This window comes from Hemitrygon akajei, chromosome 4 (genome assembly GCF_048418815.1).
Source record: "Hemitrygon akajei chromosome 4, sHemAka1.3, whole genome shotgun sequence".
NCBI classification, from domain to species: domain Eukaryota; kingdom Metazoa; phylum Chordata; class Chondrichthyes; order Myliobatiformes; family Dasyatidae; genus Hemitrygon; species Hemitrygon akajei.
Window position 1 is genome coordinate 98,929,316 of NC_133127.1, and position 26,282 is coordinate 98,955,597.

At 42.3% G+C, this 26,282-nt stretch overlaps 1 protein-coding gene across 1 annotated transcript in view; it reads right to left on the reverse strand.

Annotated features, from left to right (window-relative positions):
• Positions 1 to 14,910: 14,910 nt before the first annotated feature.
• msmo1 (methylsterol monooxygenase 1) overlaps positions 14,911 to 26,282 on the reverse strand; it is a 29,382-nt gene continuing 18,010 nt past the window's right edge. Inside the window, exons 4-5 of the mRNA XM_073043085.1 lie at positions 24,853 to 25,007; positions 14,911 to 16,078 (exon numbers count right to left, since the gene is read on the reverse strand). Coding sequence (XP_072899186.1) covers positions 15,874 to 16,078; positions 24,853 to 25,007 — 360 coding nt within the window. The 3' untranslated portion in view covers positions 14,911 to 15,873. The remainder of the gene's footprint in view (positions 16,079 to 24,852; positions 25,008 to 26,282) is intronic.

Sequence of the window (26,282 nt, forward strand, 5' to 3'; positions counted from 1 at the left end):
CTACAATAATTGGTGTACTGGCAGAAATATGATACTGCTTCCTCAATTTTACCTGCCCTCCAGCTATCTCCATATCATCTCCAAACTTGACCACAAATTCTGTCATCCAAGTCATTGATATATAACATGAAAAGATGCAATCTCAAACACTGACCCCTGCAAAACACTACTAGTCACTGGCAGCCAAATAGAAAAGGCCCCCTTATTCCCACTTTGCCACCTGCCAGTCAGCCAATTTTCTATCCATGCTGGATCCATATACTCATGGTCCAAACTTCTTCACTTTTTCAGGTTGGTGACACAAACCACAGACTGAGCCTCACCCATCCCACTTTCTCCTCACTCTATAAACTGCTCATTCTCAATGATAGGTTTAAAACTGGAGAAGACTAACTTACATGATATACATGTGACAAATAAAACTAATCTCTCTTTAACATGGTGCTCAGATACCAAAGTCACTCACAATTATTTTCTGCTTTATGTCATTTCTATCTGGTGAAAAGTCATGAGCATTTTCCTACAAACTCTATTCTTGCTCTTGTTGGATTGGTGATGCTGTATTGATAGATTTATGTCTGCCTACTGTACATAATTTGATGGGAAGTTCAATCCCAACTCTGTCTGTAGAGAGTTTGGATGTTCTCCCCATGACATGGCCATGACCTATGACCATGCGGGTTTCTTCTGGGTGCTCCAGTTTCCTCCCACAGTCCAAAGACACACACTTTTTGGTCATTGTAAATTGTCCAGTGATTGGGCTAGTGTTAAAAATAGGTGGGTGTCTGAGCAGTGCAGCTCATTGGGCCAAAAGAGCCTGTTAAACACTGTATCTTTAAATTAAAAAAATATATAAAATCAGACCATGGAAAATACAATTAAAATAGATAAGTAGGATTATTAGCTTTTAGCCAATCATTCAGAATTGATTTGAATCTTCCAAAATTAAAACATTCTTCTACAGAAACTGGTTAAAGCAGCCTGAGATATAATAACATCAGCTATTTAGAAATAATATGCTTTTAACATTATTAATAAACAATGAGGAAAAGGAAAGAGTTCTTTAATATCTAGTCAGATAATTAAGGAGCTGCTCACTCAGCAATTACAGAGGAGAGGCAGAACAGGAGGAAACCATTTGGCCATCTAACTGGGACTGGAGTCTTCTCCTGCCTATGTATATTTCCACAGGACCAGAAATGAATGATTACACTCTGTGCAAAAGTCCTTGCAAAGAATTTTAATAAATAACAAAGGACCAAGATATCCCGTTCTGTGGTGAATGTCTTTTATTCAAGGTTGAAAGATTACAATAAGTTTATTGAAACAGCTGACACTACGATTGCTTTTTCCTATTATGCTTGAGCTCAAATCTGCTGAGGTCTGTCTGCTGCAATCCAATGATATATGAGTTCTAGTGCTTGGCCAGGTCACCTTTCCTGAATCACTGGTGCCCTGGTGGCCAAAAAGTCTTATTTTAAGGTAAAACCACATGAGACAAATAACTCTTATTGCAGTTACTTCTTTAATCTAACATAAAGTACCGCGTCACCACTTTTCTTAGCTTCAGAGAACCTGTTTGGTTTCTATATAAGCTATTTGATACAATTTTGTATATATATATATTTTTAAAACATACCCAATTGATCAACAACAAAGGCTAAAGATGAAATATTAACGATGAGGATTTGGGGTATTTGGAGACTAATGATGAAATAAGTCAAAGTCAGCATGGTTTCTGTAAAAGGAAATCTTGCCTGACAAATCTGTTAGAGCTCTTTGAAATAGTAACAAGCAGGGTGGACAAAGAAGAGGCAGAGGATGTCATTTACTTGGATTTCCAGAAGACATTTGATAAGGTGCCACACATGAAGCTGCTCAACAAGCTAAAATCCTGCAGCGTTACAGGAAATACTGGCATAGATAGAGGAATGGCTGATAGGCAGGAGGTAATGAGTGGGAATTAAAGGGGCCATTTCTGGTTGGCTGCCAATGACTAGTGATGTTCCACAGGGGTCAGTATTGGGACCACTAGTTTTGACATTGATTGTCAATGATTTGGATAATGGAGTTGATGGCTTTGTGGCAAAGTCTGCAGATGATATGAATATAGGTGGAGGGGTAGGTAGTGCTGAGGAAGCAATGCAATTGCAGCAAGACCAAGACAAATTGGAAGAATGGGCAAAAATGTGTGTCTTTACTCTTACTTGATAGGTTAAATTTATTCTCCCGGAGCCCTGTATGTCCCTTCATCCGCTCCCCTTCTTGTTCCTTTACTCAATTGCAGCGGCAGTCACCAGCTGGTGTGGGACAGCTCTGTCTCCAGCCTCCAGTCTGGACTCCTCTTCCTCGAGTGAGTCTCATGGATAGGCACACCCCAATCCCATCTTGACTTCTATCCTTTCAAGCAAGTCTCACGGATGGGTTTGTTTGGAATCCTGTGTAATAGGGATCCCATCCGCATCGCCAAATTGCTGTTGAAGAATCTATCCTGAATTATTGTATATTACTGTAAAAGAATTTCGTTGCCAAATTACTATGAGAAGCTTTACTCCGTTAATGAGCAGAAATAAAGACGCAGACCTCGGTATAAGGTTAACCCTTTAATACATGATCACGGGGAGCTGTTGTCCTACAACTCCACCAATGTTAGGTTACATCTTAAATTCATACAGTAAATTTTCGGCAAAAGCCAACATACTTGATCAGCGATTTCAAGAAGCACTTGTTAGGTATCAGCCAGTCTACATTTCCTCCCACATTCCAAAGACATTCAGGTTCATAGGTTAATTGGTGGCATGGGCTCACTTGGCTATAAGGGACTATTTTCTATGCCGTACCTCTAAACAAAACAAGGTTAAGCAGCTGGATTTCTGAAACACTAGCTTTGGTAGCAAATGAGATGGGCACTGTCCATGTAAATGTGAAAACTAAATGTATGCTTTCAAATGACATTGCTGAAGATCCTGAGCTGGTGAAAGCCAAGTAGGTCATGGGTGGATTCCGAAAGCAGCCTGAATGGAAGTGAAAATTGATGAGTTGGAACTTCTCTGTGGTCAACCCAGTGATTGCAAGGACAGGCTGGGAGGTGAGGGTGACTCTGGGGTAAAGTCCTTGCCACCTTGCAAATAGAAACCACCCCAACCCTCCTGTCAATTGATCAAATGGACTGAGAGACTTGTCAGATTATTCCGACAATCTTCTGTTGTGACATGTTGACTGTGAACCTGAAACAAAGATATTTTGTTGTGCCTGGCCCACAGAATAATTACTGATAATCATGGCTGATTGTTTTAGCTATCCGAGATTGAAGGGACAAAGATAAGCATGTGATTAAACTGCAATCGGGCAGCAGAGACAGAGGCAACAAGCACAAATGACAAAACTGCATTTTATAGACTGGTTGAAATCAAGAAGACAAATATGTCCAAGAAGAGGCTGGGATCAAATTTCAAAGGTTCAATTTAATGTCAGAGAGATGGATACAATAGACATCCTGAAATGCTTTAATTTCGCTAACACCCACGGAAACAGAGAAGAGCCCCAAAGAATGAACGACAGTTAAACATGAGAACCCTAAAGTCCACTCCTCCCAGCTTCCCCCTCCCACACATAAGTGGTGGCGAGCAACAATCTGGAACATTCCTGGAACATTTTATTGCCTGCAATCTCTGCTCGGTCTTGTCAGTAGCCAAGTAAGGATGATAGATAGTGTAGATACAGGACATGATAGGTTGGTAATTGGGGAAGGAATCTGAAGTGAGAGGCATTTTCACTGCCTTACTTAAATTAGATCCTCCTTAAAGTTTGACCTTCCTGCGACAGACTTCTGGCCAAGAATCAAGAGGAGGGTATTTAGGGAGTATTCTGGGGTCATGTGAACATTAATTCAAACAAGAAACAGGCTTCAGTTCTTAATGTAAATTGCAAACAAGAAACTGAAGTTAAAAACACATCTTTGCAAAGTAATAATACTATCTGCCCACCTCACCTCTCCCAGACTAAGAAATATGGTTTGCAAAATGGTGACCATGAGATGACATCAGCCAAACTTTAAACAATGTGTTGGCGTTAATTGGCCAGCATCAATCCAGGCAATTATGGGTTAAAGTAGTTTGTGCTATTGGACACCAGTTTAAGGAAACTTGTGGGCCAGACTGTTATTATCACTTGGTGCATCAAATAGCAAATCTATAAATAATTGGGGTATTTGTGTACTCAGTCAGCAAACAGTAATCTTAAGCATCTGGCACTGTCTCCAGAAGTTTTCAGAATATGTGTCAATTACTTTGTCCCAGCAGATGTGTTTGAACTTTCAGTGGTGTCTCACACTGTAGATATGTCATTCATTGTCAACCCAAAATAATGAGGTAAACAATGTCATTGTAACGATTGAAATTGTATTGGATCACCTATCTTTGATCTCAGTATAAAAACGTGACGTACTTTGGAGTCTGTGAGACTCTACCATGAAGAGAATGCCTGCATGTTGTGATAAATAAAGATGTCTATATCGCCAGTTTCTGTGTTTCTCCAGCGACTTCGATCACAGCCACTCCAGGAGGCGTAGTTTGTCATTAAATCAGAGAAGTACTTTCATTGATATTGTGGTTCAGGAAGCTGATTAGAGGATGTTAAGTAAGAAGCTACTCTAGGGAAAAAGAGAGCACAGAATCAGTAGGCAAGAGCAGACTAATCAACTTTAGAGTGAAAGGAGAGACTAAAGCTGTCAATATTTTTCCCAGAAGTATTGAACATCGTTTAAAGGAAAGCTGGTAATAGCAGTTTTTAATGGTGGCAAGGAAACTGTTTCTGAGGGGAGGATATGAAATATTCTCTGTCCACTCGCCATGGCTCCCATGACTGATGGTCAATTAGTGATCGCCATAAGATATTACCTAGGTGACCATTTACTTAAAATCCTTAGTGAGCACACAGTCATTGACCAAAATACTTCAGCTTTGTCTGTTCTGATGTGAGGTTGTTGAACTCAACTGTTACTTTTATTTCTTCCTCACCATCTGACCAGCATTTTCTGTTTTTATTTCAGTATCAGCAGTGTGTGCCCATGCTATCTGTTTCAAGGTCACTCCAGCTCTGTGGGGTGCTGTTGATGACTTTGCTCAGGGTTCTGATGCATTTAGTAAAGTTGTTCATACAAGTAACATATCTGAATAAGCAAGGTCATCCAACACTGACTAACTCAGTAAAGGCCACACGTGATGTAAATCCAGGTCTTCTCCACAGGAATGTCCTCTATCAACCTACCTTCAGAGCACCACATCACCTCCTGACAACAGAGATCCAAAACTTCCCCTAGAAAATACGGAGCACCTTCCTTGTCTCAGAAGTCTCCGCTAAGTGGACATCAATTCCACCATCACCTGCACAGTAAAGACTTTAACCACCTGAGAAGAGGAGAAGTTGAAGACGAGGCCCTCAGACAGCAGAGATCATTTTGTGAACTGCCTACCACAGATACCTCAAAACACTGAAGAGAGGCATCACTCACATTTTTAATAAGTGCCTCCAAATCCTTTGGTTGGATATGTGAATCAATGTCAACATCACTCCCACACAAACGCCAAGTTTGCCAGCCACCCTCAATAATGTCTGCCAGCCAGACACCATAATACCATGGTATCCTGTCTACTCCAACTTCAGTCATTGTATATGATATTCAGAACTGTTACGTACCCGTGACACGTGACAGTGGTACCCTTGTCACGTGACTGGGGTTGAAGTTATACTGGACTTGAGGTAATGGTCTTGTGATGGTGGAGTGATGTCATTTTCCTGCCAGTAGAGGTCATGTGACAGGTTTTTTTTTACAGGGTATAAAAGGAAGACCCACCCTGTCAGGTGGGGCAGTTCGTGGCTAGATTTGCCAAGATGATTTCATGTCACTGCGTGATTTAATGTGATGACACAGTTTAGTTGAAAAATGAAGTTTTATATAATGCCTAAAGTTTAAAAGGTCATTGCCAACAGTTTCTTTACTGTGGCGAGTGAAGATAAGAATTTGGAAGATAGAAATCGAGGAGAATCGATTTTCGACGGTGGAAAGTTCGACCTTATTTGATCCTCATTCGGAAGGATTTCGTTGACTGTTCTCGTGTTAATCTCCGCTGGGATAGCGGGAGATTGAGAATAGTGTGGAAGGAAGGTCAGTGCCTTTAAGCCGTTATATTTTATAAAATTCTTCGTGGGAAAGTTCGACGCCGGGGAATCGAAGGACAACGACGTGGAAGAGAATTTAAATCGCCTTTTAAAAAGTCTCTCCTTTTAAATGGACTGTGAGCTTTTGAACTTTTGGCATACCGCTTTAAAAACTGTTTGAACTGCAACGTTATTAAGAACTGTGAATCTGCCGCACAGCAGCTGAATTCCGGTTAAGCTAATGTTTGTTTACTTTTGGGGGATTTGTTTTCAGTGTTTAATAAACGTGTTATTTGTTACAAAAACCCTTGCCTAACTCATATATATTTATTGTTGCCTGAATACGTAACAGAACAAAGGAACCACTTCAAGGATGTTCTCAAAGCAGTTGTGTAAAAAAAATAGCGCTCTCGTTGTTGGTGGGAATCGATGAGCCACAGGAGCATCTGTGGTCTCAGTAAGAACATTACATTTATTCAGGAAGACAGGAAGGTCAAGCCAAAATACTCTGACCACCTACTGCCCCAGCTGTGGTAGACTGCTGATCCAGCATAGTGCTCCTCAGCCACCTTGCAGTCAAGGAACAGGAGTGTAAGCAAGGCACCCCAACCCCTCAGAACTTCATCGGAGGGAGTGAGGACAATGGGGCTGGGGTCCAAGGTGACCTCTAAAATGACTGAATGGAAAAGTGTTGTATTAGGATAGTGCAGGTATGAGATTTAAATGTTTAGCATCACACCAATCACAGTTACATACAAGTACTGACACATCATGCTTTGCTCAAATCAAATGTAAGCAGACTCATTGAAGCAGATCCACTTTATGGCCATGGCATGAATTCAAACGTTTGGCATAAAATATCATTGCTAATGGTTACATCTGAGTGGTATTTAACACTGCCATCTAGTGATGTTGTTGAAAAATGTATGCTTGTGACATGAGATCTTCAATACATTTTCAAATGGGATATTTTATTTTTATTTAGAGAGACAGCATGGAACAGGCCCTTCTGGCCCAATGAGCCATGTTGCCCAGCAACCTAGCTATTGAACCCTCACCTAATCACAGAACAATTTATAATGTCTAACTAACCTACTAGTCGGTGTGTCTTTGGAATGTGTGAGGAAACCAGAGCACCTGGAGGAGATCCACAGGGTTCACGGGGAGAACGTACAAGCTCCTTACAGATGACACCATAATTGAACTCTGAACTCTGAAATGCTCCAAACTGTAAAAATGTCGAGTTAATGCTGCACCACTGTGGCACCCTATAATTCAACATACAGAATCAAGGAAGAAGCTAAGACTGCCTCAGATTCTGTGTCCTTTTATGACAGCATTGCTACAAATCATCGAAAGAGACGCGGCTGAATTTACAAATGCCAGTCATGTATTAAGCTGGAGTTTTGTGTGGTTGGGAAATTTGGGAATAAATATTCAAATAGGGAATTGTATCAACTCATTAACTAAATATTCAGAAATTGGTGGAATTTGTGATAAATAAAGCCTTATAAAAAGGAGCAATTTTGCTAATGACTCCTGTGGAAGAGTTACTTCATGATGTATATTGTCTATGCAAAATCACAATACAAAAATAAAAGTCAGAATCAGGTTTATTATCACTAACATGCACACAGTGGCCATTTATTACCTCCTGTATCTAATAAAGTGGTCACTGGGTGTACATTCATAGTCTTCAGCTGCTGTAGCCCATCCACTTCAAGATTTGATAGGTTCTTCTGCACATCACTGTTCTAACACGTGGTGATTTGAGTTACTGTCGCCTTCCTATCAGCTTGAATAAGTTCAGCCATTCTCTTCCGACCTCTCTCATTCCAAGCCTTTTTTTGCTCATAGACCGGATTTTTTCTGTTTTTCCACACCATTCTCTGTAGAATCTAGAAACTGCCGTGCAATGACAATCCAAGGAGATCAAGTTCAAGTTTAACTATCATTCAACCATACATGAATACACATGAATACAGACAAACGAAACAGTGTTACCCCAGGGCTAAGGTGCAAACCACAGTACTAACATTCATACACAGCACAAAGTATAAATACTACATATAAGGCAGCAGTAAAATATAATCACACAAAAAATATATAGCCCACATCCCTGAGTCCATGAGTTTTGCAACAGTCTGCAGTCAAATGCAATATATCTTGTCAAGCAGACACTCGAGGACAGCACCAACTCTTGCATGTATGCCATGCCACACAGCCTTCCACACTCTGGTGGAGCGCACCAACTCTGACTCCTCTCTCCTGGGGGGCCACAAGCAGGTGACACCACAGCTTGAGGCCTGGACCTTGCTATGACCGAGGCCACTCAGCTCCCTGCCATTCGCCAATAAACTAATGAATTGGACTTGCAGCATTCCACTTTAACAATGTCCAGCAGGGGCTTGCAATCACAGGAAAAGAGACGAAGGTGATCATTTGCTGTTAGACTGCAGACCTCCTTCATGCACCCACACCAATGTCTCTCTGACACAGGCAGGAGCACAGTCTGCATCAAGTCCAACTCCTCTGGTTTCTCTGCCAACAAGCAATTAGCTGATGGTGTAGGGCTAGAGTACTTTAAGTCCTTAATGTCCAACAGGGTTTTGCAAACATAAAAATACATTAAAAAAAGACAATAACACCTTTGGTTTGCCCCATTGAAGCCACTACGTCCAAGTGCACTGCCATCTTACTGGTAGACAGTTTCTCAAACCACCCCATCTGGCACCAACAAACATTCCACAGTCAAAGTCGCTTAGGTCACATTTCTTCCCCATTCTGATGTTTGGTATTAGCAACAACTGAATCTCTTGACCATGTCTACATGCTTTTATGCATTGAATTGCTGCCACATGATTGGCTGATTAGATCATTAACGAGCGGTGTACAGGTGCTAATTTGCGGCAGTAGTACAGTGCAATGCATTAAAATACTAAATGTTATAAATAGAAAAGTAACTACAGTGCAAAAAGAGAGTAAAGTAGTGAGTTAGTGTTCGTGGACAGAAACAGCGATCTGATAGTGGAGCTATCTGAAGCTGAAACATTGAATATATGTTATCTTCGGGTCCTCTGCTTTTCCCTGATGGTAGCAGTACTGAGAAGAAGGCATGTCCTGGATGGTGAGGACCCTTAGTGATGGATGCCACCTTTGTGAAGCACTGCCTTTTTGAAGATGTCCTCGATCCTGGGGAGGCTAGTGCACATGACCCTCTGCGGCCTCTTGTGATCTTGTGCACTGGAGTCTCCATACCAGAATTTCCCCCACGGTAGTATATCTGTACAAGTTTGTAAGTGTCTTTAGTGACATAACAAATCTCTTCAAACTCCTAATGAAGAAGAACCATTGGCATTTATAGATGTGTTTGAGCTGTGTCTAGCTACGCTGTCATGAGCGTAGAGAGAGTAGAACAGTGGACTTGAGGTTAGTGCCTGTGTTGATTGTCAGCAAAGAGGAGATTGGAGCTGGTACACAAAAATAAGACAATTAGCCTGATTTAAGAAGAGGGCAAACACAGAGTCACAGAGTAACACAGCAGGGAAACTGGCTCAATCATCCCTGCTGACCAAGGTAGTCATCTATGCTATTCTCACTTACCTGTAGTCAACACACATCCCTATAAACTTCTTATCCATCAACCCATCTAAATGTCTTTTTACATATTGTTAATGCAACTGCCTCAAATACTTTCTCTGGCAGCTCATTCCATATAATCATCACCCTCCAGTTTCTACTAAATCTTTCCTTTCTCACCGTGACCATACGCCCTCTAGATAGATAGATAGATACTTTATTCATCCCCATGGGGAAATTCAACTTTTTTCCAATGTCCCATACACTTGTTGTAGCAAAACTAATTACATACAATACTTAACTCAGTAAAAAAAAATATGATATGCATCTAAATCACTATCTCAAAAAGCATTAATAATAGCTTTTAAAAAGTTCTTAAGTCCTGGCGGTTGAATTGTAAAGCCTAATGGCATTGGGGAGTATTGACCTCTTCATCCTGTCTGAGGAGCATTGCATCGATAGTAACCTGTCGCTGAAACTGCTTCTCTGTCTCTGGATGGTGCTATGTAGAGGACGTTCAGAGTTATCCATAATTGACCGTAGCCTACTCAGCGCCCTTCGCTCAGCTACCGATGTTAAACTCTCCAGTACTTTGCCCACGACAGAGCCCGCCTTCCTTACCAGCTTATTAAGACGTGAGGCGTCCCTCTTCTTAATGCTTCCTCCCCAACATGCCACCACAAAGAAGAGGGCGCTCTCCACAACTGACCTATAGAACATCTTCAGCATCTCACTACAGACATTGAATGACGCCAACCTTCTAAGGAAGTACAGTCGACTCTGTGCCTTCCTGCACAAGGCATCTGTGTTGGCAGTCCAGTCTAGCTTCTCGTCTAACTGTACTCCCAGATACTTGTAGGTCTTAACTTGCTCCACACATTCTCCATTAATGATCACTGGCTCCATATGAGGCCTAGATCTCCTAAAGTCCACCACCATCTCCTTGGTCTTGGTGATATTGAGACGCAGGTAGTTTGAGTTGCACCATATCACAAAGTCCTGTATCAGTTTCCTATACTCCTCCTCCTGTCCATTCCTGACACACCCCACTATGGCCGTGTCATCAGCGAACTTCTGCACATGGCAGGACTCCGAGTTATATTGGAAGTCTGATGTGTACAGGGTGAACAGGACCGGAGAGAGTACGGTTCCCTGCGGCGCTCCTGTGCTGCTGACCACCGTGTCAGACCTACAGTCTCCCAACCGCACATACTGAGGTCTATCTGTCAAGTAGTCCACTATCCAATCCACCATGTGAGAGTCTACTCCCATCTCCGTTAGTTTGTGCCTTAAGATCTTGGGCTGGATGGTGTTAAAGGCACTAGAGAAGTCAAGGAATGTAATCCTCACAGCACAACTGACCCCATCTAGGTGAGAGAGTGATTTGTGCAGCAAATACGTGATAGCATCCTCCACTCCCACCTTCTCCTTATACGCAAACTGAAGAGGATCCTGGGCGTGCCTGGTTTGTGGCCTCAGATACTGTATTATCAGCCGCTCCATGGTCTTCATCATGTGCGACGTCAAGGCAACAGGTCTGAAGTCATTCAACTCCTTTGGTTGTGGTTTCTTCGGTACCGGGACAATACAGGATGTTTTCCACTGTCTGGGTACTCTTCTCTGCTCCAGGCTCATGTTGAAGATGCACTGTAGTGGTTCTCCCAGCTCAGTCGCACAGGCCCTCAGTAATCGTGGGGAAACTCCATCCGGTCCAGCCGCCTTGCTGGTACAGATCTTCCTCAGTTGACCTTCCACCTGTGCAGCCGTAATCCTGGGCTGCTCTAGTTCTCAATTCATCAACCAGGGAAAAAGACTGCGTGCATTCACCCTGTTCATTATGATTTTGTATACCTCTATAAAATCACCCCTCAATCTCCTATGCTCCAATGAATAGTCTCGACCTGCACATCCTGTCACAGTCTCTTGAGTCCTGGCATTATCCACATCTTTTCTGCATTTTTTCCAGCATGATGGCATCTCTCCTGCAGCAGGTGACTAAAACTGAACACGATACTCCAAGTGTGGCCTCACCTATATCCCATGCAATTGCAACATAACATTGTAATTTCTATACTTAATGACAAACAAGAGAAAATCTGCAGATGCTGGAAATCCAAACAACACACACAAAATGCTGGAGGAACTCAGCAGGCCAGGCAGCATCTATGGAAAAGAGTACAGTCAATGTTTCAGGCCGAGACCCTTCAGCAGGACTGGAGAAAATCAAGTGAGGAGTAGAGTTAAAAGATGGCGGAGGGGAGAGAGAAACACAATGTGATAGGTGAAACCGGAAGTGGGAGGGATGAAGTAAAGAGCTGGGAAGTTGATTGGTGAAAGAGATACAGGGCTGGATAAGGGGGAGTCTGATAAAAGAGGACAGAAGGCCATGGAAGGAAAAAAAGGAGCACCAGATGGAGGTGATGGGTGGACAAGATAAGGTGAGAGAGGGAAAAGGGGATGGGGAATGGTGAAGGGAGGGGACATTACTGGAAGTTTGAGAAATCAGTGTTCATGCTATCAGGTTGGAGGCTACCGAGATGGAATATAAGGTGTTGTTCTTCCAACCTGAGTTTGGCCTCATCAGGACAGTGGGAAAGGCCATGGATAGAAATATTGGAATGGGAACGGTACAAATCAATCCATCTTTGTAAATACATATAGATCTCAACTCTCAGAATCCCCTCCAATGACTTGCCTACGGCCGATGTTAGGTTTACTGGTTAATAGACAGCTGTTTTTTATTTGCAACTTCCAATTTAAGATGGCGCTGGTGATGTTCAGAAACACACACAAAATGCTGGTGGAACACAGCAGGCCAGGCAGCATCTATACGGAGAAGCACTGTCGATGTTTCGGCCCGAGACCCTTCGTCAGGACTCAGACGTTCAGAAACCACTTGCTGATGGCAAACAAAACAAAGAGAATTTCTAACTGCTTTATTAATTACAGCTCTTCTAGTAAACAATTGCCTCTAACTTTTGGAGTTGAGCTTTGTGACCTGGTATTTTGCGGGTGAACTGAAGCCTTGAAGGTGCAAGACAGTTACGGCATGGGTGCACAGGCCAAACCAAGGCAGCTTGGCCCGGGCACGAGAGCGGAAAATCCACCGATGTTCGGGTATTGTCGGGGGAGACTTGGAGACAATTTGATACAGCAGAACCAAGGCAAGCAAAGGCAAGGCAGAGTTGGGGTGGAGCGTGGGCCCAAGAGTGAGGAAAGACCCAAGGTTTGATCGATTTAAATGCTGGGCCAAATTAGAAAGATCGGGTATGGGCTATGTATGACGAAGCAGCAGGGGTTGGGCCCGAGAGCATATTGAAGCAGCAGGGTCTGGGTCCAAGAGCAAGGAACAACCTAAGGCTTGGACGATATAATCCAGGCCAGATTGAAAAGGTCAGGGTGTTTGGGCCGCAGGTGGGGAACGGCCCCGTTCAGCTCAGTGCTCTGTGAAGTTTACTCATCTCTGAGACTGTGGTCTGTAACTATCCGACTCCTGAATCAGCTGTGGCTGTGGAGTCACTTCTGTGGACATCAGTTCTGAATGTTATTTGCTTACTTCTATTGCATTCATGATTTCTGTTTTTTTCCTACACAGTGGGTGTTTGACGGTCCTTTTTAAAGGGTTCTATTGGATTTCTTTGTTTTGTGGCTACCTGTAAGAGATGAATCTCAAGGTTGTATATAGTATACATACTTTGATAACAAATGTACTTTGAACTTTTTAGATAAAGGCATAACCCTCACTGCCACGAAGGATAATGCATGTATGTGAGCCAGGGCACTTGCAATTTCTCCTCTAGCATTCTGCTCTAAGATGGCGCTGGTGAAGCTCAACAACTTCTTGCTGGTGGCAATTAAAGAAAATCACTAAATACTTCATTAATCACAACTTTGCTGGCAAATAATCACTGCAAGCGATAGCCTGTAACTTCCCCGTTGGAGTTGAGCTCTTGAAAGGTCTGTATAACCTGGCATTTTGCGTGTGAACTTAAGTCTCGCAGGTGCGGGACAGTTGTAGCGAAGTGTGTGCAGGCCGAATCGAGGTGGTAGGGGTGAGCCAATGTATGCTTTGCTGGTGCAGACTTGGAGGCAATTTGATGTGGCAGAACTGAGGTGAGGCAAGGCCGAGTTGAGGTGGAGACCGGGACCAAGACATGAAGAAAGACCTGAGGTTTGATCAATTTAAGCACTGAGCCAAATTGTAAACGCTGGGCACAGGGTAAATCGGGACAGTGTGGCTCGGGCCCTTGGTCCAAGAGCAAAGAACAAACTCAGAACTTCACTGCACTCGCCAGGCAGATTGAAAAGGTCGTGTCAGGGCTGGATGCAAGCGACAGGCTAGTTCAGTTGCACTGAACTGACTTTGCGGCCTGTAACTAAAGGGCTTTTGAATCTGCTGCAATGATACCTCACTTCCATGAGCTTCAGTTCTGAATGCTACTTGTTTGTACAATTTGGTTTTTTCCTCTCTGCACATCAGGTGTTTGATGGTCTTTTAATGGGTTCTATTAGGTGTCTTTGTTTTGTGATTGCCTGTAAGATGATTCTCAAGGTTGTGTAATGTACCAGCCCCTTTGTACTTTGATAATAAATGTACTTTGTATTTTGTTCTTGAATATATCTGATCAGGTCCCAGACATTATGGACACCAATGAAATCCAATGACACACAGCACCTCCTCTACTGCAATGTGAACTATCCTCCAGACAGCCCCATGAACTTTCCTGAGTTTTCTACTCTTGATGTTTTCCACCACAGGACTTAATTAATTACCTCACCAATCTCCTGTGGCTCCACATTTGAAAGCCCACTTCAGTCTTTGAGGAGCCCTATTCTTTTTCCCTGAATATACTTACAAGAATTTTGTATTATCTTTATTGTTTCTGCCACAGCTATCTTGTGCCCTTTTTTGCACCCCACCCCCGATTTCCTTCTAAAGTATAGTCCTGCATCTTCTGCCCACCTCCAGGGATTCATTTAATCCCAGCTGCCTGAGTTTGTGTTTCAAAATTAAATCACTTACATTTATTACCAATCTAATGCATAGCAATAGTATATTGCAATTTAGGAAGTACCGGTGATTAACAAGTCCATACATGTCATGTACACAAAGTGATCAGGAATTCCCTTGGTTATTCATTCTGGTTTACCATTGCTTTAAACCAGTCAAGGTTGCATGGGTAAAAAACTTTATTGAAAATTAAATACAAATCAAATACAGACAGACTTTTCAAAGTATCCGAGTTCAAATATTAATCCAAGGACCACAAAATATAATACTAAACAATCTAGAGCTCCAAATAATAAATCAATTTTTTAAAAATACTTTAGATAATAAAAGCTGATAGTGACAGGTTTTTGTAACAACTCATGTACCCGCCCCAATCCCAATTAAACTACTGGACACAAAATGAAGAAAGGACACGTCAATTGCAAATCCCAACGATACAAGCTCAGAATGTCAATGTATTCTGGTTTTACCACTAAAATAAAGATATTATGGATAAATTATACACCTAACAAAGAAGACAACAATCCTAATAAAAATAGAATGAGCAAATTTGATCAGTTTAAGATACATTCTTTTCCACTGAATTCACATCTAAGAGATCAAAGTGATTATTAGTTGTGGTGCAAGATAATACAACTGCTGATTTAAAAGTGAAGTACAGTTTTGGATCCAGCAAGGTGCATGATGCCATTGAGATGGGGAGCAGTCAATGCACAAAAATGCTGTGCACAATTCATTAGCTCAAATAGTTGATCACTGTAGCATTTTAGACTTTTTAATATGCCTTTTAAGAAATTCGTTGCAAAATAACAGCAGCGATTCAAGTACAAAGGATTTAACTCTTTGGACCGCAGGATGTGGAATTTCTATCTCCCCTTCTCCAAAGACTCCTGGGGATACACGAGGGATATAAATTGGAAATATAGTGCAGCAAAGCACTACCAATCTAATAGCTTGCATGGTAGAAGTAGGCTTAATGAAACCTTGGTGGATGTGTACGGCATTACATTCCAGAGTTTCACTGGCAAACATTTTCATTTTCTAACAATGGTAATAAATACTTCTGAATGAAAATGGGAATTTGAAAAGAAATTGCTGAACAATGAGTTACATATTGGCAGATGTCATTGTCTTTTCTTATCTTCAGGCTCTCTGTTTGCCATCTTTGTGTTGTAAGCGTTGAACTGCGAATTAGTGTTGAAAACTTTATCCCAGTAAGTGAAAGTTGAAGCATAGTTTCCAACAAAGTTCATGTGGTGAAAATCGTGAAAACGGGCTCCAGCATAAAAGGGGATCAGATGCAAGGGATTTATGGGGATGTAATAACCACTGAAAATTAAAAAAATAACATATTAAAATAACGCTACACAAGAGTGGTACAGAACCAAATTAAATATATTATCTAAAACATTCACTTCTCTCTTCTCAGATATTTTTTCAACTTGATAAGCAATTGTGGCATTTTCTGTTTTTGTTTCCTATTTCCAGCTCCTGGACTGCTATAACTGTAATTATTTAATTTTGAAAGAATAACAAGTTATGAAGGAAGCTTCAAGTCTTCCTCAAGTTATGCATGTGAAAGGGCAAATGTAGGAACAGTAGGAGGCCTACACAGAGAATCATCAAGTTTTATGTAATAAGGTGGTTTTTAGATCATGACATTGAGGAACCAACTAGGAAAAAGGTTATTAAGGATCTTGTTTTGTGCAATGAGAAAGGATTGATTGGTAATCTTGTTGTCGAGGGGTCTTTTGGAATGTTACAGTGGGTTTGAAATTGATGTAGTTCAGTTTTACGTTCAAAGTTGCTAAGATTAACTGTGAGAACACACTGAAGCACATGATAATGGATGAACAATGATTAGCAGTTAAAGTAGCAAGGCACAGGAAAAATATTCCTTTCAGGCACAAACCCTGAAAAATAAAAGCAATTCATCTGTGGCTGCGTACTAAATAAACAGAATTAACTAAGTAAATTTGTTGGAAACAGAATAGTGAGCAATGTAGAAGTCAGCAAAGGAGGATCAAAAGTTGATAAAGAAAGTCAAGACAGAATATGAGAGAATACTGGTAAATATTTAATAGACTGCAGAGCTTTTTGAAGTTTGCTAAATGGATCAGGATGTTCTTTATCGACCACAGCTCAGCATTCAATAACATCATCCCCTCAAAACTAATCAATAAGCTCTAAGACCTTGGCCTCAATATCACTTTCTGCAACTGGATCCAGGATTTCCTCACTTGCAGATCCCAGCTAGTTCCGATTGACACCTCCACAATCTCCATCAGCACAGGGGCACCACAAGGCTGTGTGCTTACCCCCTGTTCTACTCACTTTACACTCATGACCGTGTACCTGAGCACATCTCCAATGCCATATTCAAGTTTGCAGTCGACATCACTGTCATTGGCCGAATCAAAGCTAGAGATGAATCAGCACGTAGGCGGGAGATTCAAAATCAGTCTGAGTGCTACCACAACAACCACCCCTTTCTCCACATCAACAAGATCAAGCAGCAGAGTGTAGACTTGAGGAGAAAGAAAGCAGAGGTCCACGAGCCGGTCCTCATCAGAGAATCAAAGGTGGAGAGGGTTAACAACTTGAAATTCCTTGGTGTTATTATCGTGGGCCCAGCATGCAAGTGCAATTATGAAAACGCACTGCAGCGCCTCTACTGCCTTAGGAGTTTATGGATATTCGACATGACATCTAAAATGTTGACAAACTTCTCTGGATGTGTGGTGGAGAGTACATTGACTGGCTGCATCACAACCTGGTGTGGAAACACCAATACCCCTATATAGAAAATCCTACAAAAGTAATGGATTTGGCCCAGGGCATCACAGCTAAAGTCCCCCCCCCCCCCCAACCATTGAGTACATCTAAATGAAGTACTGTCACAGGAAAGCAGCACCCATCATTGGGGACCCCCACTACCCAGGACTTGCTCTCTTCTCATTGCTGCCATCAGGAAGGTGGTACAGCAGCTTCAGGAACCACACCATCAGGTTCAGGAACAGTTATTATCCCTCAGCCATCAGGCTCTTGAACCAAAGCTGATAACTTCACTCAATTTCATTTGCCCCATTACTGAAATGCCACCACTAGCAAAGAATTCACTTACAAAGACACTTCATCTCATGTTCTCAATATTTATTGCATATTTATTTATTCTTTTTTCTATTTACACAGCTTGTTGTCTACTGTACTCTGGTCAAATGCCCTAGTTGGGTGGACTTCCAATGATTCTGTTATCATTATTATTCTATAGATTAGTTGAGTATGCCCACAAGAAAATGAATCTCAGGATTGTACATGGTGATAATAAATTTACTTTGAACTTTGAAAAGACTAGCAAGAGCAAGTATTTGCTCCAATGACAGATTTATAATGAGAATTTTTATTAGCGATTAAAGAAATGGAACAAGAATTAAACAATTACCTGTGACTGTCTTTACCTGTCACAGACTGTTCCTGTTTGAGCAACTAACTGAATTGCCCCGGAGGCTTTGAATAAAGGATTTATACTTATACGATCTCTAAACGAATTTATCCAGATTTGACTTCCACATTTGGCAGAGCGAGCAGGATACCAACGTAGGGGTTGTGACACGAAGGCGGACTGAGTAAGCGACAGACCGAACATCCTATCTATGGGGACTGATCAGGCCTGCAAAGACAAATCATCTTTGTCGCTCCCTACAATACCGGTGTGAGTCTCTGCCCCTCGCCCGGACCTCAACACAGGACCCGGATCGAATCTGCCAAGAAACTCGTATAAGGTAGGACAATTATTTGAAAACTGGACAGCTGAAAGGTGTCGGGTAAAGGAACCAGGAGAATTGAGCAGTAGATACCGTGTGCAGGTATCGCGTAAAAATCAAAGTCAGGTAAGAATCAAGGTCTAGTAAAGGAACCAGGAGAATTGAGCAGCAGACACGGTGCCTGGTAAAAAGACAAAAACATGAGACAAGACCTATCGTGTAATAAAAATAGTACTGGAACTTCACTAGGCAAAAAGTCCGAGTTGTTTCATGATAAAGAGAGAGATTTATGTGCTTTAAGTGGTATGTTATGTAAGAAATTGGGGGATGAAGTGTGGCCATGGGGAGGGACGTGGGATGTGACAAGCTGTGAACAAGCTGTAAAAATGGTCCGGAAAAAGATCAGTCATAATAAATGCAAAACCTTGATCAAGGAATGGAAAGAACAGGCGGATAAGAAATAGAATGAGTCGCTATTGCAAGTTGGCAAAATAATGCATTTGATAGAGGGATAGAAGTATGTAGGTTAGACGGAGAGCCTAAACCCTGGGAGACCCTTAAAGTGGAATGCGAATGGATAGACGGCAGATGAAAAAGAGAGGCGGGAAAGCGCCAGAGGGAGGTTAAAGCAGAAAAGGATAAAGCCGAAGGCCAAAAGCGACAAACTCAGGGACTAATAGGGAATGAAACACAGGATCTGGGAGCATATCTAGTTACCGACCCTGTTTGATGAGAGTGATTGCGATGAGGACTGGCTAGAGACAAGACCCCCACCACCATATCGGGAGCTGCTACTAGCCATGGGAGCTGAAAATTCTCCAGGGTTTTCTGACACCGTGGGAGGCAGGGTGAAACAGAGGGGAAGGGGAAGGACAGAGCCCCTATTTCCAACCATCCCGTGAGGTGATACCGAAGAACGGATAAATACAATCCATGAGAGAAGTCCCCCACCCAAACCTCAGAGACAGCAACTTACCTGACTGATGCCTTTCCACAGGGTGGGGGAACAAATCAGCTGGCGGTTATCCCAGTCTATGCCCCATGGAAGCCACAAGAGATGATCATGATAAAGAATCAGGCGCCTGACAGAAAGGAGAAACCGGCACTTTTTGCACAATATGTGCGGAGCACAATTCAGATGTATGTTACACCCCAGGATCTTTTCAGACTTTGTTGCATGTTATTACCTGCAGATGAGGGATGGAAATGGAAGGCAGAACTGGGATACTGGACTCACAGGAGAGGGAAGGGGTACTAACTGAGGAAGGGCAGACCAATCAGATAATCCAGGGCTTGGAAAAAGCACTCCAACAGCCTGTTAACATCACTAAAGTACTAGAATATAAGCTGAAACCCGGGGAAAATCCAAAAATCTGAGATGCAAAGGGACTTGGAAGTCCTTGTGCAGAGCACCCTAAAGGTTAACTTGCAGGTTGAGCTGGTGGTGCAGAAGGCAAATGCAATGTTAGCATTCATTTCAAGAGGTCTAGAATACGAGAGCAAGGATGTGATGCTGAGGCTTTATAAGGCATTGGTGAGGCCTCACCTTGGGTATTGTGAACAGTTTTGGGTCCCTCATCTTAGAAAAGATGTGCTGGCATTGGAGAGGGTCCAGAGAGGCTCACAAGGATGATTCCGGGAATGAAGGGGTTATTATACGAGGAATGCCCGATGGCTCTGGGTCTGTACTCGCTGGAATTCAGAAGGATTTGGGGGGGATCTCATTGAAACCTTTCGAATATTGAAAGGCCGAGACGGAGTAGATGTGGAAAGGATGCTTCCCATGGTGGTAGTCTAGGACAAGAGGGCACCGTCTCAGGATAGAGGGGCCTTTGGAAACAGAGATGCAGAGAAATTTCTTTAGCCAAAGGGTGGTGAATTTGTGAAATTTGTTACCACATGCAGCTGTGGAGGCCAGGTCATTGGGCATGATTAAGGCACAGATTGATAGGTTCTTGATTGGACATGGCATCAAAGGTTACCGGGTGAAGGCCGGAAACTGGGGATGAGGACGAGAAACAAAAAGGATCAGCCATGATTGAATGGCAGGGCAGACTCAATGGGCCATATGGCCTAATTCTGCTCCTATGTCTTATGGTCTTAAATCTGTACAACTGGCTCGGAAGAACAGCAAAAGAAGACAGAGTCTAAGGGAGCTGCAGGTATGGGATATATGCATGATGGCAGAATACAGTATTAATGGTAAGACTCTTGGCAATGTGGAGGATCAGAGGGATCTTGGGGTACAAGTCCATAGGACGCTCGAAGCAGCTGCGCAGGTTGACTCTGTGGTTAAGAAGGCGTATGGTGTATTGGCCTTCATCAATCATGGAATTGAATTTAGGAGCAGAGAGGTAATGTTGCAGCTATATTGGACCCTGGTCAGACCCCACTTGGAGTACTGTGCTCAGTTCTGGTCGCCTCACTACAGGAAGGATGTGGAAGCTATAGAAAGGGTGCACAGGAAACTTACAAGGATGTTGCCTGGATTGGGGAGCATGCCTTATGAGAATAGCTTGAGTGAACTCGGCCTTTTCTCCTTGGAGTGAAGGAGGATGAGAGGTGACCTGATAGAGGTGTATAAGATGATGAGAGGCATTGATCATGTGGATGGTCAGAGGCTTTTTCTCAGGGCTGAAATGTTTGCCACAAGAGGATACAGTTTTAAGGTGCTGGGGAGTAGGTACAGAGAAGATGTCAGGGGTAGGTTTTTTTACTCAGAGTGGTGAGTGTGTGGAATGGGCTGCTGGCAACGGTGGTGGAGGTGGATACGATAGGGTCTTTTAAGACGCTTTTGGATAGGTACATGGAGCTTAGAAAAGTAGAGGGCTATAGGTAAGCCTAGTAATTTCTAAGGTAGGGACAAGTTCGGCACAGCTTTGTGGGCCAAAGGGCCTGTATTGTGCTGTAGTTTTTCTATGTTTCTATGAGATTCTGTAGCCCAGAACAAGCCTCCCAGTTGCCAGGATTAAAAATGCCCGAGCAGTTGCAGAATATTCTCAAAGAGGAGGGAGAACAGCCAGATATCATTGTGCATGTTGACAACATGGGCAGAGTGCAGCAATGAAGCCAAACTGAGTCAGTACAGCCAGCAAGGCAGAAGGTAAAGAGTTGTGAACACTGGATTATTCGCTGTCCCCTCAGACGGTAGGAATAGACAAGACATCTGACTGCATGGCTGGAAAACTGGTAGAGAAAGAAGGACATTCTTGGATCACTGGGATCTCTTCTAAGACAGAGGTAACATGTCCCTATTCAGGTAGATGGGTTGCACCTGAACTGGAGAGGGAGCAAATATCCTGGCAAGAAGATTTGCTAAAACTACTCAGGAGTGCTTAAACTGGTCTGGTGGTGGCGGTAGTGGTGGGGGGTGGGGGAGTGGAACCAAGGACATTGAAGGGAATATGGAGGTTAGAGCGGACAAGTCCAGCAGGCAGGGCAGGACGTGACCAACAGGCTAAATTGCAGTTGTTATAATGCAAGAAGCCTGGCAGGAAAGGGAGATGGACTCAGGGGACGGATCGGCACTGTTGAAGGATGGGTTGGACTGGCTGCTCAGTGCTTTGGAACACTTCTTTACATGTCTGATCAACGATGAGGCAGACGGAGAATAAGGGGTGGAAATGTGAAGTTCTTTTTTTGTTTTAGGGAGAATAAAATAAGGTAATTACAAAGATATAAATGGATCTGGACAACAAATCACAGAAAATATGCAGGTGCAACATGCAAATGGGAAAGAGATGGTGCCAAAGTAAGGAACTCGCGTTACAATCACGTTTACACACCAACAATTTCAGTCCTTTTCATCATGAAGGGATAGCTTTGTCCTAGAAGCATCCCAACAATGATTCAAGATAGATTTCTGATATAGGGAACCGTCTTATGGCAGCTATTGAATGGAATGGACCTAGATTTTCACAAGAATGGGAGGTGACATGAATGAATGCACACACAATTCTGAAAATGCTGCAGGATCCTCCTCCTAATGGAGGGATCTCAAAATGTTCGAAGTACATTTATTATCAAAGAATGAATACCATATACAATCTTGAGATTCATCTTGCAGGCAGCCACGAAACAAAGAGACACAACAGAATTCATTAAAAAACCCACAGCACTCATCCAATGTGTGAAAAAGATCAAATTGTATAAACTGTGACGAGATCTGAAGGATTATTCTAAGTGGACTGTTCCTTTAAAAAGAGCGAGAGAACAGCGTATGTGCTATTTCAGCGACAGAAAGAGAGACAGTCTGTGAGTTGCCTTGGAAACTGAAAGGCAGAACCATATGATGGACAGCTAGTGTTCAGCACTTGTGTAATATATACAAGGTCAGTTGGCTTTGTAATCAGACATGCCAGACACCAAGGAGGACACTGGGTGAGCTTTTGTGTGCCCACGACAAAGTGTGGGGTTTTTGCTCACAGTGTGGACAAAGGGGTGACTGGTGGGGAGCTATCGGTGTGTTTAATCCTGGCCTGGGTTGATGACTCCACCACAGAAGGCAGTCTCCTTTCTGTGGTCACAGTTGGTGACTTTAAATACGTTTCGGGAGCAGGAGGACAACATGGAAGATCGACAGCATCGGCACTGGGAAAACAAAACATCTCTCTCTCTCTCCCCCTCCCTCTCCCTCTCTCCCCCTCCTCCCACCCCCCCCCCCAACTCTACTCAAATCAAATTCCAGAACTGAACTGACTACTTACCATACCATCATAAGACTGTATCACCTAACCACCTGAGCTGGGAGGAGCGTAGGAACTTTATTCACTCACTTATACATGCATATAATCTGCTAACCTGTTTGCCTTATCTTGTTTTATATTACTTTATCTTGTAGTTATTAATAAAATAGAGTTTATAACGGAAGACTCCGACTCCAGGTGTGTCCATTTCTGCTGGTCCTTTTTAACCCGTTACAGGGTACGTAACAAAACAATAAAGAAAAAGGCAAACCAGCAATCCACAGAACATGAACTGCTGAGTCCCGAAAGCAAGTGCTCAGCCACATGGCCAGTTCAGCGCTGCAGTGGGTCCAGGAGCCTGATGGCTCTAGGCCCTAGCTGCAGAGCCAGTTCAGCGCTGCAGTGGAATTGTTTTAATCTGGCTCGTCACTTAAATCAGCCAAACATCGGTTCATTATCCACTCTCTGACCCAAGCCCTGCTGCTTCTGTCTGGTCCCAAGTCTGCCCCAGCAATGGCCACCATGGCTATACCTGTATTCTTGAGAGTCCTGTTCACCAAATATTATATTTGGTAGAACTATTAGTAGTTTTGCTTGAGGCCTGCAAAGTGTCGCTGTGTCTTATCAGTGGCATCTTTGCAAAGTTCACATCTAGAGCTTAGGTTAGAAGAAATTTCTGTGGAATTCTAGCATATACCCAAAGAAACATGACTAAAATCAAGAGATTTGTTGCAATGAGGGAAGTGAGGAACATGGAGGAAATTAGGTACAAAAATGTTTATAAAGGCAAACTGGCTTTTGTTCTTTAAGATAATTGCAGATTAAATGAAATCTGTCAGTAAGATAACTCATTAAAATAGATCTATGCAAGCAAAGATCCCTCCTTATGTTTGACATGAATATGACAAAAAATGTCCACTGAAATAAAGTGGCTTTTCAACTTCATTGAAAGTGTACTTGCTTTACCATGCCACAGTCACAAATTGGAAGTTCTGGGTCAAGTCAGTGGTTTGACGTGTTTACATTTACTTGCATTGCTAATAATAGTAATATGATTTCATAGTAAATAACTTTCAATCCCAAAATTATCACAAAGCTGAACAGCTCAGTGGTCATGATTCAAATTACAGAATGCATGTTTAAGAAGAGCAAGAAACAATTCAAGTGACAGAAGAATAGAGTTGTGAAAAATGTTAGCAGAGGCAGCTTTGACATTAGGGGCTTATGGGTCACAGTAGTAAAAAGTCTTGCTTGAAATAAGAGATAATGACTCGCTAACTTGATTAATAAATAATTCAGTAAGGTGTCATCATGCTTAGTCGCAGCGGCCTATGTGGGTTCAGCAAATGGTGCAAATGTTTGTCTTAAGTTGTTTATTTTTCAAATCACCAAGTACTGCATACGTAGTCATTTAATATCAGGGAACATATACAGTTTACAACCTGAAATTCGTACTCTTCATAGACATCCATGAATCCCCACAGAATGACAAAAACGTCGAAGCCCCAAAGCCCCACCCTTTGCACAAGCAGCAGCAAAAGAATCAGTCCCCCCCCCCCATTAGTATGGTTGAATGACAATAAACTTGAACTTATATCAAGTACACTGGTTAATCAAACTTCATTAAATATATATATATAATGTTTAAACTTACCTATGAACATCAATCGTTTCGAGAAGGCGGACAGCAACCCAAGCCCACAGCAACATTACATGGTTACAGAAGATCATGATTCCAATGAAAAAGCCTGCTCCAAGGATAATTGTCTCCAATGGATGAGCATATTCAGCCTGCATACCAAACGGAGACTGGAAGAAAACAGCTTAATAAATATAGCTCTCTGGAACTAGAACTGGTTTATTATTGTCTTGTCTTGCATACTCTTCATGCATATCAGAAGAATTACACAGTGCATTGAGGTAAAGCAATAATAATGCAGAATAAAGTGTAACAGCTACAGAGAAAGTGAGGTGCATTAAGATCATAATGAGGTAGATTGTGAGATCCATCTTGTTGAACTAGGCAATCATTCAAGGTAGATGCTGTCCTTAGGCCTAGTGGTACATACTTTCAGACATTTTTGTATCTTCTGCACAATGGAGGAGGGGAAAAGAAAGACTGGCCGGAAGCATGGGGTCTTTGAGTGATGTAGTGAGGCAGTGTAAAGTATAGACCCAGTTCAAAGAGGGAAGGCTGGTTTCTTACTTTCTGCAGTCTTAATTTACGCCAAAAATTATAATATCATACATTAAAAAATAATGCATTTCATGGAATTAGTATTTACAGGCTATCCCATCATGTACATACTGTCCTATCACATACCCTTCTAATTATTAAAACATAAATGCATACATAGAAATTAGAAACAGAAGTAGGCCATCCATCAGCATGAAACTAGACCACTAATCATTAAGATCAAAGCTAATCTGACTGTAACCACTAGTTTATATTCCCACCTATCCTGAATAGTTTGCCCATTTGCTTATCTACCTACATTAAAAATGTTTAAAGGTTCGTCCTCAGAGCGTAGCAAACAGACCAAGCCAAACACTTGCAACACTGCAAGAAGAATCTTGCTTCGTTTCTGCTTTAAGTGGGTGGCACATTAGCATTGTTAGTGTGATCGCTTTACATCCCCAGTGATCACCCTTTGGGATTCAATTCCCACTGCCGTCTTCTCCCTGTCACTGCATGGGTTTCCTCCAGGTGCTCCAGTTTCCTCCCACATTCCAAAAGGCGTACAGTTAGGGTTAGTGAGTTGCAGGCATGCTATGTTGATGCCGTTAGAGTAGCAACACTTGCAGGCTGCCCCCAGCAAATCTTCGGATTGCATTGGTTGATGGTGCAAAATGGTGCTTTTCACTGTATTTTTCCATGTACATGTGACAAATAAAGCTAATCTTAATCAACCCCATATCCTAAAATAGTCATCCTTAGATCCTCCTTTAAAAGGGAACATTTCTACATCCACACCACTCAAAATGCTTCAAATTAAATCAAGTTCTTCTCTCATTCTTTTAAACTGCAGTCTGCTTGGACAAACCTAGCCTGTCTAACCATCACTTTACTCTACACAGCACTAT